The sequence below is a fragment of the Nipponia nippon genome, unplaced genomic scaffold (assembly GCF_047370975.1).
Source record: "Nipponia nippon isolate SJK-2023a ecotype South Korea unplaced genomic scaffold, ASM4737097v1 scaffold_18, whole genome shotgun sequence".
Lineage (NCBI taxonomy): Eukaryota > Metazoa > Chordata > Aves > Pelecaniformes > Threskiornithidae > Nipponia > Nipponia nippon.
Window position 1 is genome coordinate 6633561 of NW_028262334.1, and position 18385 is coordinate 6651945.

The 18385-nt window shown below is 37.4% G+C and overlaps 1 protein-coding gene across 6 annotated transcripts in view; it reads left to right on the plus strand.

Annotated features, from left to right (window-relative positions):
- The window catches only part of ADGRD1 (adhesion G protein-coupled receptor D1), a 175212-nt gene that overhangs the window by 11310 nt on the left and 145517 nt on the right, over positions 1-18385 (plus strand). For all 6 annotated transcript variants that reach the window (XM_087754595.1, XM_087754600.1, XM_087754598.1 and 3 more), the window contains 6 exons: positions 2291-2546; positions 4389-5113; positions 5210-5246; positions 8282-8365; positions 11746-11841; positions 14417-14539. In XM_087754595.1, the coding sequence (XP_087610721.1) occupies positions 5045-5113; positions 5210-5246; positions 8282-8365; positions 11746-11841; positions 14417-14539 (409 nt within the window). In that variant the 5' untranslated portion in view covers positions 2291-2546; positions 4389-5044. The remainder of the gene's footprint in view (positions 1-2290; positions 2547-4388; positions 5114-5209; positions 5247-8281; positions 8366-11745; positions 11842-14416; positions 14540-18385) is intronic.

The window sequence follows — 18385 nt, forward strand, 5'->3', positions numbered from 1 at the left end:
TGTATGAAGATGTTAGTAAGAATTTGGTTTGGGTGGCCTGGAACAATGGCTGTCTTTCAGGTGGTGTAAAATCCTACCTGGAGAAAATTGTCTTTGAGGAAGAGGAGGACTGAAAGAAGCTGCTTCAATAGCAGTGGTTGTTTTAAATAAGCAAAACTTGTCAGAATACAACAGATGTGCTGGAACCACTAATGGAAATACTAACCAAAACGCAGTATTTTATTCTACGTAACCAGTTCACCTGGATGAACAGTTCTCTTCAAATAACATAATTTTTGCCTCTATTTTAAACTTCCGTTTACAATATAGAGATAAATTACCTACACTGTAAAAATGAGAGCTAGTTAACGAAGTGCTATAAGGCATTACCTACATACAAAATACTTTGAGAAAAGTATTTTCAGCCAGCTTACTTTAATGATCCTTTTCAGTTCCCTTGCTCAAAGAAGAAATGAGAGGTTGGAAAAGGAAAAAACAGAAGCGCTGTAGCTTGAAGGTTGTTTTTGTCTTTTTTAAGTGCTGCCAAGTGCAAGATGGACCTGTCTGTCATGATATGGCAATAGCTTCTTTTAAAAATCAAAGACAAAGTCATAGGCTCAGTGTTCTAAATACAGCAACAATGTGCTGCTTTGGTAGTGACTGCTATATCAAACTTGGTCTAGAGAGCCAATGCAAGACCTTCCCATTGCTACAGTCCTGTGCAAGGCTAACTTCATAGGTTTAGGAATGACTTTTTCATCACAAGTGATGATTAAATAAAAAACCCCAAACTCTTATTTGGTCTGGGCTCACAATTCTACACTGGAACAAGATTGTATAAAGAAAAGGTAATAAACTCTGTTAGAGGTGGCCTCTCTATCTGTGAAACTGCTTCTGCTTTAGAGTTCTGTGAGTAAATAGTTTATACTGATTACAAAAATAACTGTGCTGGTACAAAGGTGTGTATTGAGAAGGTGGTAGGTTTTGCTCAAGATCTTGTTCTGGTTCTTTGCAGATGTGCAAATCTCATCAAATTGCACCTATGAACATCTGAATAGTTCAAAGAGGGCTCGTAGAGTTGCCCTGGATGATCCCCTCAGCAAAGGAGAGCTGAATTAGTTTACACAACTGTGTTGGTTTTTTTTTTTTGTGTAAGTTAAATAAAATCAGTTCTACAACTACTTACCTTGGATGTCTGTGACAAGCCAGAAAAGTTTTCACTAAAATTACAAATTTAAGCAGATTGGTGGCGATATATCAGTTGTATTCATGTTGTAAAGAATTTCTATTACTGGTAGAGAAATAGTTTGATCAGGGAGTCATTTTAATCTAGAATATTTACTAGTGTATTAGTAGAGACTGTGGTATTAGAGAAGTTTTACAAAATCTAGCCGTTAGATTTATTCTTAAAATACTCCTAAGATGTTTGTTAAAACACTTCAATCCCAATTATGCACCAGCTCTCTTGTGGGAAGCTAATGATTCCAATGAAAACAAAGGAAGAAAACTGTATTACAGATTGTTTGTCTTCTGCAGTGTAAAACATTCTTTAAAGGATTATTTTTTCTGCTTATATTTACATAGATAGCAATAAAGAATTTTAATGTCAGGTTATTTTTCATTTCCTGGTAAATGTTGGCTACAGCATTTGCTAATTTCCTGTTTCAATAATATAATCATCCTGAATGAACACGAGGTGAACAAGGAAAGCTGAAACTGAAAGTTAAGTTTAATTATCTCCTGATAGGTCACACTTACATTACTGTGACAGTGTTGCAGCCAACATCAGCAACATACATCATAATGATTGATCTTTCTTTTTTGTTAAACCTTTGTCTTTGAAATTCTACCTCCCACCCCTCTTCCACCCCCAAAAAGGGGGGAAGGAAAAAAAAAAAAAGAGGGAGGGGGAGAAACCTAGGGCATATAATTTCCCAGTGCTGCTTGCAAGCCTCTGGTTGTTGCTACAGAATATCAGGCTTTCTGTTCTGTTTGGGGAACTCATTCTACCTGTCAGCAAATGTCCGAGCTGCAGAGCAGCTCCTCCCTGGCCTTTTTCCCTGCCCCCCGTTTAAGTGGGGCAGAAAAATCTGGAGGCCTTTCATGGACCCCCCCAGTACTGTATCATGGGGGTCACAGCGTTCTTCCTTACTCCCTTAGCAGGGCCCCAGGGCAGCAGGGTGGGAGAACTGTGCTGGGGAGAAACCTCTCTAGCAGGCTTAGCACAGGCTGCCCAATTACCCAGCATATGCAGACCTTTGTGCTTTTATTGACATGCAAGTACTTTAAATGAACATTATTTCATCCGCAGGTTCTTCAAGAGCAATCCACTGTGATTGTCTTCTGAGCGTTGGATCAGTTACTCTGGTTCACACACAAGATGCCCGGTGCTGCCTCTTGTCTGCGGTAGGAGCAGTGTGACTGTTCAGATCAGGTTTCCAGAGGATCACAGGAGTAAATTCAGAATTTGTTTCTGCAAATAATCTCTGATGTCTGCTTGTAATTTGCTGTTTCCACAAAAATTTTTGGCAGTGAACATGTTTGCTTGGATTCTCACAATTGTTTTGGTAAGCATATTCTTTCCCTTGACAGGCCCCTCTTGGCAAATATTTCAAATTCCTGTCTTTCTCTTTTTACATTTTAGCTTTTCTCAGGATTTTTAGCTGCAGCTCTCTTGTTTCTAAGGGTGGCTCTACTTGTTAGTATGTGATGCAGAATTGCTAGGATTTGCACAGAATTCCTTCTCTTCCTTCAGGATAAAGAGGAGTTTGTGGCTAACGGTAACGAGGGAAGGAGTGTTAAAAAAAGCCTAGAAGGAAATAAGGAAAAGTCAGACTGGTTATAACTAAGTGGGAAACTAAATTTTTGTAGGAACTGAAATTCAAAATTATCAAAATTATTTTGTTGTAGGTCCTAAATCAGGGTTGCAAAAAAAATCTGCGTTTTATTTCAATACTGAAATTTTGTGATATTAAACTTTGGTAACATTGAAGCATTCATGCAGCCTGAATGTCTTAAGGTTCCAGAATGAATTTTGATCTTTTCAGTCCTTGGACCCTGGAGTCCTATCCACTCACTAGTCATCTACAAGGAGCTAGTTACCACCAGAAGCTTTGGAAGTTCAGCGTACATCTGGGGAGCCAGCTGGGTAAATCAGGGCCACAGCTACTACCAAACGTGCTGGGCTTCCTGCTATATAATCTCTATATAAAGTGTCAGTGGAAAACTATTTTATCCTAAAAGTTATAATTGACTCTAGCCAAGAGTTCGGTGCAGAAGTTGTGATTAAGGAGTAGAGAAGTATACTGGAAGGAATAGAGCTAAGAAAAGGAATCAGGCAAATATAGGCTGATAGAGGCACCTGAAAAGATGGAGCCCAGAGTCACAAAGTGGATGGGTGGGGAGGGAAGGATAACTAAAGGTCAGAAGATAAGTCATAGATGGGCAGTGACATGCACGGAAACAGGAGCGCGTGATCACTTTTTATAGATCGGTATCTTGTGTATCCATTGATTTTAGGCAGAGAATGTTTTGCTGCATGAGTAAGCATCTGGGGCTGAAAATAAGATCTAATCTATTGACATAATTTTTGGCAAAAGAAAAGGTAAATAAAAGAATTCAAATTTTGATGAGATGTCAATGTGATCTGATTCAGATTTTTAGTTTCTGATCTTGCCTACGTCACCTTTAAATGGCTCGTGTGAGGATAAAGAAGGGGTTGATATGGAAACGTAGGGGAGAGATGAACAGGCTCAAAAAGCCTGCTGATAAACAAAGCTTATCAAATTTTGTTTAAAATATTGCTCTTTCAGTTTATTTCACTGAAAATAAGAACTTGGAGGGAACTGAAAACAAGATTTTACAATAGAGGAGCAGAGAAAATGAAGAATATCAACTAGTTCTAGCTGCTCTTTTTTTCTTGCATATAAAATGACGGTTAATATTTGTGACATGGTTCAGAGTGTAACTGGGAGGCTCTTATAAAAATACTTAAATGTAATTTTTTTATTAAAAAGAAATTAAAGTGTCAACTGTAGAAGTATTTTCCTAGTGCTTTACGAGTTTTGTTGTGCAGCTTTGAGCAAATCAGTGAAAGGACTAATGCCTCAGTTTCCCCTTCTTGATAGAGACATAGTAAAATTAATCCCTCAGAGTGCTATGTGATTTCAACCAGTATTTTTTTAAAGGTCATGCTTCTTTAGACAGAAATACAATCTGTTGTTTTAGTAAATAGATCTTAGCTTTCCTTCAAAAATTTCTGTCCAAAACCTGTTTTATTTTTCTTAAGCATTTGAATTATGAACACTTGTTCTGGCTTTGATTCTTCTTTAAGTGTGCAGATTGCTAAGAGCAGTAATCTCTTTTATCCGTTTGCTGAAGTACATTGACTTGTTTCCACTTGTTCCTAGCTGGCTGGTGTTAGGACCCAGAAAAGAGACAGCAGCAACGTGATATAAATAGAGTACCAGAATGGGACAAAGTTTGAGAAGAAAGCATGACATCACTCAGACTTGCTCTCCACCCAAAAAGATCTGAGATGGAGGTGCAAACGTGAGCTGGACAAGCGAGGAGTTAGCAAGTCTTTTCAGCTTGGTTTCTGAGGAAATAGTGGGAGTTATACACCCTGTGTGCTGTAAGGAAGTACATTTTCTTGCTAGCAAAACTAAAACTGGCTTCAGATCTCTGACAACGTGAAAGTAATTGAAAGGAAAAGACAACCATAGGAAGAAAGTTGAAAACAAGATCTTTTCTTTTTGGCACAATTGTAACAGAAATATTTGACTTCTTTCCATGGAACAGTACAACTTTCGGATCTGATGCACGTTTCTTTTAATTTTCCTCCAGTCACGGTAATTTATTTATAGTTAAATGAAGAGATCAAAGTGTGAAGGAAGAAAATACTACTCAAAGGGTCTGGAAGGATATTTTGCCATCACTGAAGGAACAGACTTCTTGAACTTGCGTGGAAAATGTCCCTTTTAATACAAAAAGTAGCAAAGGAAAACTTATGATTGAAATCTTACAGGAATTTTGTTTCAGTTGTACTTTTAACCTTAAATAGACCATGGAGAATTTATTATCTCTGCTCTGTTGTCATTATTCTTTGCTGATTTTATTTCAGTACAAATATCAGGTAATGTTCTGAATGTGGTTGGTATTGAGATATATTTGGATTCCTCTTAGCAAGTTTTGCCTCACTATGTCTCATTACGTAATGTTTTCTGTGCAGGTGTATGGAAACTATTCCCAGCTACCCAAACACCCAGGTAAGCAATGTTTTATTTACATTTTATTATAATGTGCTTAAATATTTATTTGCTTTTTGGTTTGTATTTTTCATTTTCTTAGTAGCTCCAAAGAAACTGTGATCCTACGTTTGAATGTCAGCTCTGTATTAAAAATGTAAGAAAGTCTCAAGTATCAGACTGTCCCAGTCACTTTAAATTCAGTAACCTACCTACTAAATATTCTGCATAGAAATGTATTTTGAGAAAAATGGATTGTATCTGATACATAGAGAAATCCTATACACAGTGTTGGTTTATTATTGCTTTTTTTGAGCATGAGTTTCTGAATCGGACCTCTACACAGACTATTTTCTTTTTTTTTTTTTCCTCACTGTCTTAGTGTTCAGTGTTTTCAATTCATTGATTTACAGTTAGATACGCCAGCTTGTATACTTTGCAGTACTTTGGCATGGCTTCAAGTCATCTACCCTCCTCCCAGCATTCGTGCTTAAGTTTAAAACAGTTATAGAGCATATTAAGGATCTCTCATCTGTTTTCAATGTAGAAAAAACTTACTCGAAGCTTATTTAGGGTCTGTGTGTATAACTTCAGAATTCTTCTGTTTATATAAATAGTTTAACCTCAAGCCTCATGGTGGTGTACAAGTACAATTTTACTGCTTTACCAATTCATGTATTGCTTTGTGCTTTTAAGTTTTAACCATATGTAATTACTTTAAAAATAAAATACAGAGCGATGTGGAAAAGCCATGTTGTCTGCTATTGCAGTAGCTTCAGCCCGATTAGTTTCTTTTGTTCTACCTTCACTCAAAACCAAAGAAATAGTCTCATTTCCTATGGATGAGTATCACTGGCTTCTAGCTGATGGAACAACAGGGGAAAAAAGCCTCCAGCAATAAGGGGGCAAGTTACACAATGTTTATTTTGTAGTACAGTGTGTGTGTGGAAGCATAACTGAGCAGTGCTTCCTGGATTGGAACTAGGCTGTAAACAAGTCCTGTGATTTTGTTTTAAACACAGAGCAGTTACCTATTGGAAGGATATGGCAAGTACCTGTTGCCTTGAATTCAACTTATATTTGTTTTCAGAGGTCTTCTCAGGGCTGATTGGCTGGAAGTGGGGTAACAGCATGGCTTTATATAGTTCAGAACTGGGAGCTGGGAAAGCCACCGACATGTAGCATGGCTCTGCAAGTTGCTCTGCTCTATATGTATCTCCCTTTCCATTTTTTCCCCATTTTTTCCCAGCTTTTAAATGTAAGCTCCTTAGAATATAGCTTCTCCTTATGAGTTTGATGCCAACCATGGCAATGCCTTTGTTGTGATGCTGCTACTACTACTGCTGCTACCAAAATACCTGTGCCACGTTGTGGCAGTTTTTTGGCATCAAATAATTTTTCTCCTGGGATTTTTCTTTACTATTTTTCTCTATTTTTTTTTTCCTACCACCTCTCTTAACTTTAATCCTTTTTTTTCCCTGATACAAGAGGGAGATGTTAATGGCAGCAAGAGATATTTGCATATAAGCACACTGTGAAACAGCAGGCAGGTTCTGTGCTCTGAAAAATGGAACTGGTAGTTTGATGAAAGTCGGATGGAGGTACATTAGCACAGGTTGTGTACGTGGATGCTCTTAATACCGTAGAAATTCATAGCTTTCATTTCTTTTGCAGCAGCCATAATATGTTGTTTGAAGATAGAACTAAGCACGTACCCAGATTTAGTTTATGTAAATGCAAAAACCTTGTTCCTGTATCCCGTTTCCTCAGTGTGCTTTGCCACGCTCAGCTTAGTTAAGTTTGTGTTGCCTGGAGTTTTCAGACTGGCTTTTGTACGTGCTTATTCTGTGTCGTTATTCTCTTATGTTGGCAGTAACTTTCTCCTTTTGTTAGCAGTTGTGCCTTTCTCTGTGTCTTCCAAATATTCAAAGGAAACATATAGCCATAGAATCTCATCCATTTCTCTAAAGACATCCCCATCTTATCTATTTATACTCATGCTCCCTCTCTGTTGGAAAACCTCTATGACAACTGGAAACATTTCTAGTTAGGTAGGCCAATAATAGATCCTGATCAGTTATGAATCATTTGTTAGGTATCTTTTAATTTGTTAGATGTCTTTGGTATAGTTGAGTTTGGAAGCAAGTCTGAGTAGTTTGTGTATCCTCACAAGATGCAGAGGTTCTGTGCTCTCAGGTCTGCCGTTGCTTGTTGTGGTGTTTAGCAATTTTGTCAGCTTTTCACTCTTACGAAAAAAATCTTAGGATTCTCTCTGTGTCACAGGTCTGAAACTATACAATGAGGATGGAGGACATCAAACTGATCCCCACTGTGTGGGCTAGGCAGTTTAAGGATGCAAATAAAATTTTTGCACCTTGATATCCATGATAAAGAAATCCTGTTTGTAACCAGGATGTTAAAATGATAGAATAATTATCAAATAGGCAAGCTGTTTTGATCTCAAGAGTGAAGAAAGGTGTGGGATAGACTGTAAATGTCAAAGGACACTGCCTGTGATTTGTTTGAATTTGCACACTAGCTGTGCAGAACTTGTGTATGGTGTATGACAGCTGAAGTGGTTTTTAAGAAACTTATCTCTATCAGCTTTGCACCTCAAATTCTTGGAAGATTGTTTGGGAGTGAAAAACGATTGTATGGCAAAGAGCTACAGATACGGTGTAATATAAATACTTACTCTCCCTGTACCTGTTGTCTGTTGTTACTCTTGAATGACTCCTCAGCTGTTACTTCAATGAATGCTGCCTGATAGACTAGCAGAGATTTAGTCGGAGATTGTTACACATTTTAAGTGCAATTAAAATAAAAATCAGTTGAGTTTTAAAAACAGGTTTTCTGCAGCCGTCAATCAGATATATGGCTTTAATCTACTCTGCCATTTTGATTTATGACCTTGCTTATGTGCTGTACTTGATTTACATAAAATGTCTTGTTTTACTTAACCTATTGACCTCTTTTATTGTTCTCTTCTGCGGAGACTTGTTACACTCCTTGTTGGGCCTTACTTTAATAATCTTTTCATCTGTGTTTCTTGAAAGGGTTCAAAGTTCTCGCATCAGCTTCCCATTACTGGCCATTGGAAGATGTGGATGGAATTCATGAGTTTCGGGATACGAATGGAGGTAGACAAAGGATTCATTGACAATGGCAATAACATAAGTATTTGTGGCAGTCTGTAAGTAGAAAGGGAGCAGGAGAAATGAAAGGGGATAGCTTTTGTACCACAGCAATTGAGATTTTTTTTCGGTTACTGTTTTTGCAGTGCTCCGATGTCCAAATGATACTGTATTTGTGAACTGATTTTTATAAAGTATTCTCAGACGTTTTATGGGCTGTCTACGCATTGTTAAGGTTATAAAGAGAAGAGGTTTATGATCCAAAGAGTCATTGAAATCACATTTTTATTAGCTGGTTTGGTACATGCATAACATGAACTAATACATTCAGTGACTGAGATATTTGGCTATGCCAGCAGTGAAGGTGCCTGCTTCTTTTTGCTTTTTGGAAGGAGTTAAAGGCCCAAATTCTTCAGGCACTTTTCAAAATTGCATGTAGTATCCATAGAAAGAGAAGTGTAAGCTCTTATCTGATTACTTCTTACTCATTTTTATCTGCTTTTGGATATCTCCTTAAAAGTAGTATTGCAGCATTAGTTCAAACACTTTTTCCAATTGGGCAAAACCAAGAGAGGTTTAGTAAGGCAAAACTCTCACTGATTTGAAAGAGTCAGTTGTCAGGACTGAAGGATCCCAGAGGGAATGATATTAAAAGGCAGTCTGGTTGCATTCAGCAGTTCTGATGTTTGGCATCAGGAACAAATAGGGTGATGGAGGCTTCCCAGGGATCTGCAGGTGATGTAATTAATGGAGTTTTGACTGAACCACTGTATCCCATCGCAGCATCATGAGCTTGCAGGGCCATTCCTTTCAGATGCAATTTTCAGCTATGCTCTGCCTCCTTCTGAGACTCAAAGATCCCTCAGTAATTTTCACAAGAACCGTTTTTTCTCTTCTGACATTTTAGCCAATTCCAAGCTGGGCCAATGTGTATTCTCCAGTATTTCTCACACTATGGCTGACCACCTTGGCAACTGAGCTAAACTGTTTTGTACTAGTGCAAGGGGTAGCTACTGTGTTACTACTGGTGACTTGTAATATCTTTACCCAGAAAGGTCACTGCAGAAGATTAAATCAGGAGTTAAGGGACCTTTACAACCTTACATGAAAAATATTACAAAAGTGCAAAGTTATTGCTATCTATTACACAAAAATGGCAACATCAATCTCTGTTCCTAAGTGGGCAAAAGATCCATAAATATCTAAAACCTTTTATTCCAGAGGTGTTCCAAGTATTTTGAGCTTAAACTTTGACCCATCTTTCCACAAAGTTTCTTAAAGGAATGAAATTGACTGACCAGAAATAAATCTGGGCAATATTCTGCTCCCATTAGAGGCTGATGGCAGCATTCCCATTGACTTCCATAGCATCATAATTCGGCTTATGAAAAGTTACCATGAGTTCTCTAACACTGCGTTAAAGTGATTTTCTGACACTGGACTTCACACAATTTCAAGAAGAGTAAAGCGCTCCATATCTAGCACTGTTTTGGCACTCATGTTACAAAGATGTTGTTTTGAAAGTGCTTGAAAGCGATACATAAAATACAGCTCTTGGAAAAATGACAATTGCTGTTAGATTGTTTTCCAAATTATGTTAAATTACATTATTTCAGCAAAATTCAGAATTTTTTTTCAGTAGTATGTTGGAAGAGCTAAAGCAGAATATATAAAGTTTTTGATCCTACAAACCTTCACTTGCAGGAATGGGACTGGCTCACATGAGCAATCTCCTTTGACTCCTATTATGACATTGTGTTAAATAACTTTATAAATGAGCCAGCTGTATGACTTTGCTGACAAAAGTTTGGAGGACTTTGTCTCACTATTATTTGCCGAGGATGCCAGTAGCCAAAGGTCTTTTTCTCTGCAGCCCAGTTCTGACAATGTTGAATTCTTTCCTTAATGTTGTAGTGGATAGTTCAAATTCTTCTCGGTTGCTTATATGGTGTGCTATAATACACAGATATTATTTCAACTGCCTCCAGCAGAAGTTTTATGTATCTATCTGGTATTTGACTTTGATATACAAGGAAAGTTTTCTTTATTGTTGTAATCTAATGCAGGTGACAATTTGGTTGTTTTTGATACCATTCTGATTACACAACTCTTCTGTTTATTGCTAGAGTCTTTCTTGTTTTTCCACTCATCATGTCATGCAATTATTTTCATTCCACGTTTCTGCTCTTAAATCCTTGAATCATCATAATCTGTCCGTCATGTTAATCCATTTTATTTGTTGAAGTCATTGTGTGTGAAACCAGATTTATATCTCTCAATGCGTTTGTGTTGTGAGAGAGAGTGCCAGCAAATTAATTTTTGGTTATCTCAGCAGTAGAAGCGATTGAAGGGAAACAATCAACTTAAAATATAGCAAATAAAAAAAAGGATGTGGCCGTGTTCAGGTTTTTCATCTGACCCCTTGTTTTCCATGCATTTTTTTTTTCTCTTGAGGTTTTTGTGTGTGATGTGTTTTTTGGGTTTTTGATTTTGCTTCAAATTTTAAGAGCATTTGCCTTTCCCTTCTGTGACCTCAGTTGGTCTAAATCCCAAATCAATCTCTCTACTTTCACGGGCTTTCCATCAAGCTCTATTTGCCTGCCCAGGGTAAATAATTACAGTGCACAAGTTACCTTTAAATTATCAAAATAAGGAAAAAAAATACTAGAGAATAAAATTTTATTGTCGGGTATAAAAAAAGTTGGGGGCTTTTTTTTATGTTTAGATGGGATTTCTTGCATTTTAGTTTGTGCCCATTGCCTCTCATCTGCTCACTGGATATAGCTGAGGAGAGTCTGGCCCTATCTTTACACCTCCTGTCGGGTGTTCATACACATTGATAAGATCCCTGAGCCTTCTCTTCTCCAGGCTGAGCAGTCCCAGCATTCTCAGCCTCTCCTCGTGTGTCAGATACTCCAGTCCCTTAATCGTCTTTGTAGCCCTTCTCTGGACTTGTTCCAGTATGTCCATGTCTCTTGTACTGGCAAGCCCAGAGCTGGACGTGGGACTTGAATTGCCCATAGCTTTTGCTCCAGTATAATGATTTTTGTTATAATGGCAGAGTTTCTTACCAGCATGATTATATTTCAGAGCCCGTCATCTGCAGTTGTATTTTTAATAGTTTTTTTGTCCTCAGTCACTGTAAGGAAAAAAAAATTTAAAAAAAGGTTGTTTTAGTGATACTGTATTTACTTAACTTGTACAGTTAAAGAATGCAACGTTCACGTGGATACAAGTCCTTGGGAGAAATGATCGCATGATAATTTTAAAGGCCACTAACATATGTGATTTGTACTATGTTGAGAGATATGAACTGGTCAAATCATTACTGATTGTTTATTCATTGTTTTGCTTATTTGCTTATTTTCTTTTGTTGTTCCACCCAGCTCTAAGAATCCACAACTTCACTGTGCTTCCTTCCCATAACTCTACCTTTGTATATACCAATGACTCTGCCTACTCTAACTTCTCTGCAACTGTAGGTGAGGATTTACGTATTTTTTGTTCTGCATTTGTCAAGCTTGGATAGTTCTTGTAACATTGGATTCAAAGTTAACACTGAGTTTTGGTTCAAGTGGCCATGTGGTAAAGGTCTATTTACGCTTACATTGGCATACATCATTGAAAGAGCACTCCTGCAATGTTACCTGAATTAATCTGAACTACTGGGAGAAGCATCCCCATGCTAAGCAGCCCATGGGAGGATGGGCCCCAGCAGTCCTCCAAAACCTAAAATATTTTCATTAAGCTTAAAAGAAACAGAGATGACATTTCAGAGGAACATACAAGAACAAATAGGTTGAGTTTTTTCTTTTCTTTCAAGGTTAAGAGGAAAAAGAAGGCATCTGTTTTTAACCATTTCGTAGTAATTTTTAAAGGACACATTAAGAAAGAGAAATGCAAGCAAATTTGGAAAGCAAATTTGCAAGTAAGATCTTGCCAACCATGACATCTTCGATTAACATGTTTAAAAAAAAAAAAAAAAGGCAAGCAAAAATCTGCAGAGATATGTCCTTTTGATGATTTTTTTTTTTTTTTTTTTTACATCAACACACCAGGAAATAAAAGGAAGAACAGAAAATGACAACTCTCCAGGCAGAAACCTGACAGATTGGAAACTAGTTACATCTACACCAGAATAAGCTTAAAGTCATTTAATTGAAGTCACTAGGATTTATACCTGTGAAGGTGCAATTGAAATATGACCTCTTGTCCACTTTACAATTAGGTATTAACTCACATCTAGCTGTTGGAAAATCTGACCCAGAGAGGAGGATGGAAAGGGTAGAACTGTCATTTGGGCTGCTCAGGCACTAGGAGCTTTATATTAGAATACTAAACCCACTATTTTTCTACTCCAACAGTAAAAGTATGCTGGCAAATGTGAACTCTATTAATAATGAACTTCAAATGACCCTAATTCCTTTCAGTCCTCACTTATCTGCTTTATAGACCATTTTCACAGTTCTCACATAATAAGATATATTCAATATGAACATTAAAAAGAGTGACATCAATGGCAAAGGAAATGCTATGGAAACAGAAATGTATTACCTTATGGGATTTATTCTGGCTAGATTAATTTAGAATTTGAGTGACTTGAGAAGAACTTAGAAATGTTTGCTTCACTCTCTAATACACACTCAAAGTTTTAAAAGACACTAAATTTTGTCTGTCTGACAGAACTTGATGACCCCTTCCTCAAAGGGAGGGGAAGATACCTGAAAACAGTGATATTTTTGTTGAGATTTGGCATGAACGAAGAAAATATTTGGACATACATTCACTGAGGGCTACACCATGCTTTTGCTGTTTCCCTGAGTGGTGTTATCCTACAGATGGGCCAGCACTGTGACTGCTGTCCTCATGCCTGATGGTTGTCTGCAGTTTGAAAATGAGATGCCGTTTTGCCCATGTCCCCATCGCATAAAGGGATGCGCGATTTTGAAGCAGTGACAACAGTTGTTGTGATTATCACTCTAGATGGATGGTCTGTCCCTAGCACTGACTGCATCCTTGGCGTGATTTGCGCTGTGCTCTGCTGTGCAAAAGGCTTCTGTTAAGTCAGGTAGATATACAGTGACAAATACAGAGAGAAGTCCCTTACGTCCCACCCTTCATACGTTTTTAGACCATTTGTGTGCCTTCCTCATTTCCTTTATGATTTCGTTAGATTTTCAAATATCAAGTAGCACCTAGCTGGCAATTTCTGCACCTCAGAGCAGGAGAAGACTCTGTTCTCATTGCTGGTGCTTCCCTTGGAGCAACTCTTCTCTAGTAGGAGATGAATCAACAGTGCTTTTCTTTAGGAGGGAACACAAGAAAATCACAATCAAATCACAAGACAATTAGTCATTATCCATGTTAGACAAAGAAATAGCCTTTCCAAATGGCAATGATGCCATACCAAAGGATGTCAGAAAAGGATATATATTTGTCTTGTATATATAGCTTGTCAAGTATGTTTCATTGATTTTTTTTTTTTTTTTTTTTTTTAATGGAAAGTGGCTTTTGGTCACAAAATCTGTTTTTCAAAAAATGAAAAACCCTATTCTGTTACATTTTTTGATCAATTAAAGAATTTCTTCACTAACTCAGCCTAACAGTAAGACAGAAATACCTCTATGATGCGTCCGGTATCCAAAACTCTGGAAAGCATAAGGTTTATTCAGATTACTTTGAAATAATAATTTTTGGGTGTATGGGTTCTGTCAAGCAGTCTTAGTTAATTAAGAATCGGAGTGATGGATATAAGTATTATTTTTACAAACTTGAAATGAAAGAGTTATCTGTATGGTTCTTAAAAAACAAACAACGAAAAACCAAAAAACAAAACAACCAAAAAAGCCAACCAAGAAAACCCAAAACAAAACACCAACAACCCCCCACCAAACTCAAACAAAAACCAGAAAGGAAACCAACAACAAATAACCCAACAAAAGCAAACCTATAGCTGGGACGAGATAAACATATGAGGTATATGAATCTGTTAAAAATCATGTGTCCAGGAAGTTTTGATTTATATAAATGTTAAACTGTATTTTGCTTTTCCTTTAGATATTGTAGAAGGAATGGTGAACAAAGGAATTTACGTCACTGAAAAGAAAGGAGTTACCTTTCTCTTCTTTGGAAGCTATCAAAATTCTTGCATTAGTAATCCAGAAGTTTGTGGACCTGAAGGTTAGTAAATTCATTAATTACTGTTTGCTTTTCTTTTGCTGTCAACTTATGTAATTCAGTATCATTGTTTCTTTCCTCTTTGGAATGAACTCTCTAATTCTAGCTTGACACTATTCTTTATTGACTTTTGAAAAAATTGAATGTTGATTGCTGAAAATTTAGTCTTTTCTAACTGCAATTTAAATTAGAACTAATCACCAGCTACTCAGATCAGTGATCTATAGCATAATTAATTCAAACAAAACCAGAAATAAGCTTACAGTGCCCAAAATCTTTCCTGTGGCACCAAGATTACTGCATAATACTGCAGTATGACAAACAAAGAAGTTGTCCTACAGGTTTGAAATTTAGGAGGCTGTTTTTCAGCGTGGTCTTTTAGCAGGAATGGTTTTTGTTAGATTCATCTTTGGAGAGAACAAACAAAATTTTTGTTTCCAGTGTCTTGGAATTCATTTGTCCTCGTAGGTGCTTAAATCTCTTCATTCTATTTCCTTTCCCTTTCTTCTTCTTGGGCTAGGGTCCCAAAGTGATAGGTGTAATAGGAGGGCGCAGATTTGATAATGTGTTGATTACAGAAGGTGATTAAAACTGTATGTGACTGTCAAACCAAACATACAACTAGTCACTAGCATAAAACATTCACTAGAGATTTTAAAATTCGGTAGAAATGGAGGGATCAATGGAAGATGGTGGCTTTCTATACGTAAACTCTATCAGTCCCTAAGGTTAAGCAGTATTGTTAACATTGAGTTTTCTTGCTTTTATTGATTTAGGCCATTCTTCAAACTGGTAACATTACTTGAAATAAGATTTTTTTTTTCTTCTTTTTTAAGCAAGAGCTGTGTATTAACTGTTTAAGAAAGTAGGAGAAGCTCAGAGAGCAGATGGTACATGGCTATTACCTGAGAGTATTGAAAAAACTAATACAGTATCCTACTGTAGGCATATTTTCTGATACATGCTGTATCTTTTTGTCTTTTTTTCATACTACTGGGAAATAAAAATCATCAGTAAGTCATATTATTTCTACATCTATAGTATAACATAATAATCAGAATAAATTATTTTTATAGTACCAGAGCACTCCCAGGATCTCACAAACAAGAACATTAAAAACATAAAACACTGAAATGTTCAGCAGATAAAATATGAAGAGAAGAAATCATATAAACAATAAATACTAAATCACTGTAGCATGCTTAAAAAAAAAAAAAGAAAAAGCCAACACCCCTTTATCTAAAGAGAGTCTTTGTTTTTCTCCGAATCACGTAAAACCTGTGGCAGTGCTGAGATGTAATTTTATTCAAGCCTGATATTGCTTAAGCATCCCTTGATGTTTGCTTGTTGCATTTGTGTGAAACTGACGTTAAGTACATTTAAGCAGGGAATGCTTTCTGAAATGATCTTGAGATCTTTCCAGATGAAAGATTGTTCTATGAAACAATCCTATGAAACAAACCTATGAAACAAAAATTCCAATATTTTTTCTTAGCCTAAATTTAATAATATTTCAGAACTGTTATTTTGAGTTGAGAACAAAAATATTATTGTTTTTAAAATGTTGAAACATTCTTCCCCTGCCTTCCTTCTTTCTCAAGTAGTTTTTAAATAATGGTTTTCTGTATGCAGTTTTGGGCTCATTAAAGTGGCATTTTCAGTCAAAAGAAACATTTGTGAAAGATGCAAAAGAATGTTCTCTTAATCATTAGTTTGAACACAGTAGGAGAAGTTAGATTTAGTCAACATATGTGAAGTTGGAAAAAAAAAATTAAAAAAGCAGCCCTATGCACAACATAGCATTTCATAAAGCTGTGTGTTTATTGTGTGCTTTACTTTAATTTCTATTTTTGTTTTCGGTATTTCATGAACCAAAATGCACATCAGGAGGATTTTAGATCCACAGTTTTCTTGTGGCTACAGGATGATCAATAGCTCCAGGATAGTCCAAAAGGACAGACAGTCAAAGATGGGGGAAACCGGCTCCGCTGCAGACATGCTATATAACTTTGTCTGTCTACATCATTTAAACTTCAGCTCTCAGCCTGTAAAGAAGGAATAACAGCACTTCCATAGCTTTCAGAAGTGTCGTGAAGTGCTGGAAAAAGATTGTGAGACACTTTGACAGAGGAATCACATTAATAGCAGTAATAGATTAATACGGTCAGCCTTGGTGGCCCTTTCACCAGGGTGGTGAAAGATGGTGTGCAGATACAAGGGAAATGCACGGCTTTCTGGAAGGAGGGTTGGATCAGTGTTTCAACCTGTTACTGATGTGTCCAAAGAAGGGCAACAAAGCTGGTGAAGGGTCTGGAGCACAAGTCTTATGAGGAGCAGCTGTGGGAGCTGGGGGTGTTTAGCCTGGAGAAAAGGAGAGGGGGGGAGAAGGGAGAAAAGGAAAACGGGAGACCTTATCGCTCTCCTCAACTGCCTGAAAGGAGGCTGTAGCGAGGGAGGGGTCAGTCTCTTCTCCCTAGTAACAAGCGATAGGACGAGAGGAAACGGCCTCAAGCTGCGCCAGGGGAGGTTTAGGTTGGATATTAGGAAAAATTTCTTCATTGAAAGGGCTGTCGGGCACTGGAGCAGACTGCCCAGGGAAGGGGTTGAGTCCCCATCCCTGGAGGGATTTAAAAGCCGTGTAGACGTGGTGCTTAGGACATGATTTAGTGGTGGGCTTGGCAGTGCTGGGTTAACGGTTGGACTTGATCATCTTAAAGGTCTTTTCCAACCTAAATGATTCTATGATTCTATGGTGTGGTAAAGAAGTTGAAACATGAACTCAGGCTTATCTGATGATGAAGGTATTGTAACTTGCTTACAACAGACCTCAAATTCCTCAGTTGGGAGTTCACAGCATTTATAGATTTAAACCCCTATCCATCAAGATCTAGCAAACTGAGATGGATGATGTTCATATACTGATTGATTTCTAGGAGGCCAATGAAAATTGATTAGCATTTCCATGGTGGTTATTTTATCATGTAGAAAGCATTTAGGGAATGGTGTGTAATCATGTAAATTGATGGGTGCTGTCATGAGGATAAACAGAAAGATCGGTTAGACAGGAAGATACTACATAGTTAAATTATTTATTCTGCAATAATGTAATTTTTAACTTTTCTGCTAAGTTAATGTGACAAAAAAATATGTGAAATATAAAAATATATGTTTCAGAAAGTAGTGAGAGGGAATGTTTCTGATGACTGTAGTGAGCTGTCTGAGGCTTTTCCATCTTTAATCATAAAATTATGAAACATATAAAAAAAAATCTGTGGTTTTAACAAGAAATATACATAATAGTTTGAGGGCTTCATTAACTTGTGCTGGGCCATCTGGTAGCAAATCGGCAAAATTCATACTGTCTGGGCGGCATGCAGAACTGCTTTACTATAAAATCATCCAGACAGATATTTTGACTACATGTCCAAAGAGCACAGTCAGCAGGTTAAGGGAAGTGATTATTCCCCTCTGTTCAGCACTTATGAGAGCGTATCTGAAGTACTATGTCCCGTTTTTGTCCCCTGATACAAAAGAGATGCTGACAAGCCCAGAGGGTGTCCAGCAGATGACGGGGCTAGACAATATGACCTGGGAGGGGAGGCTGAGGCTTTTCCTTACACCATGAATGAAAGGCAATGCTAAGGGCCATCTTCAACTACCTGATGGGTGGTTATAGAAGCAAATGGAGCTAAACAGTCTTGGAGACGCACAATGAAAACATGACAGGCAATGCAAGCACATTGTAGCACAGGAAATGCTGATTAGATTGAAAAAAAAAATTTCTTTGCGATGTGGGTGGCCAAGCATCAGGATGGTTGGCACAGAGAGGCTGTGCAATCTGCATCTGTG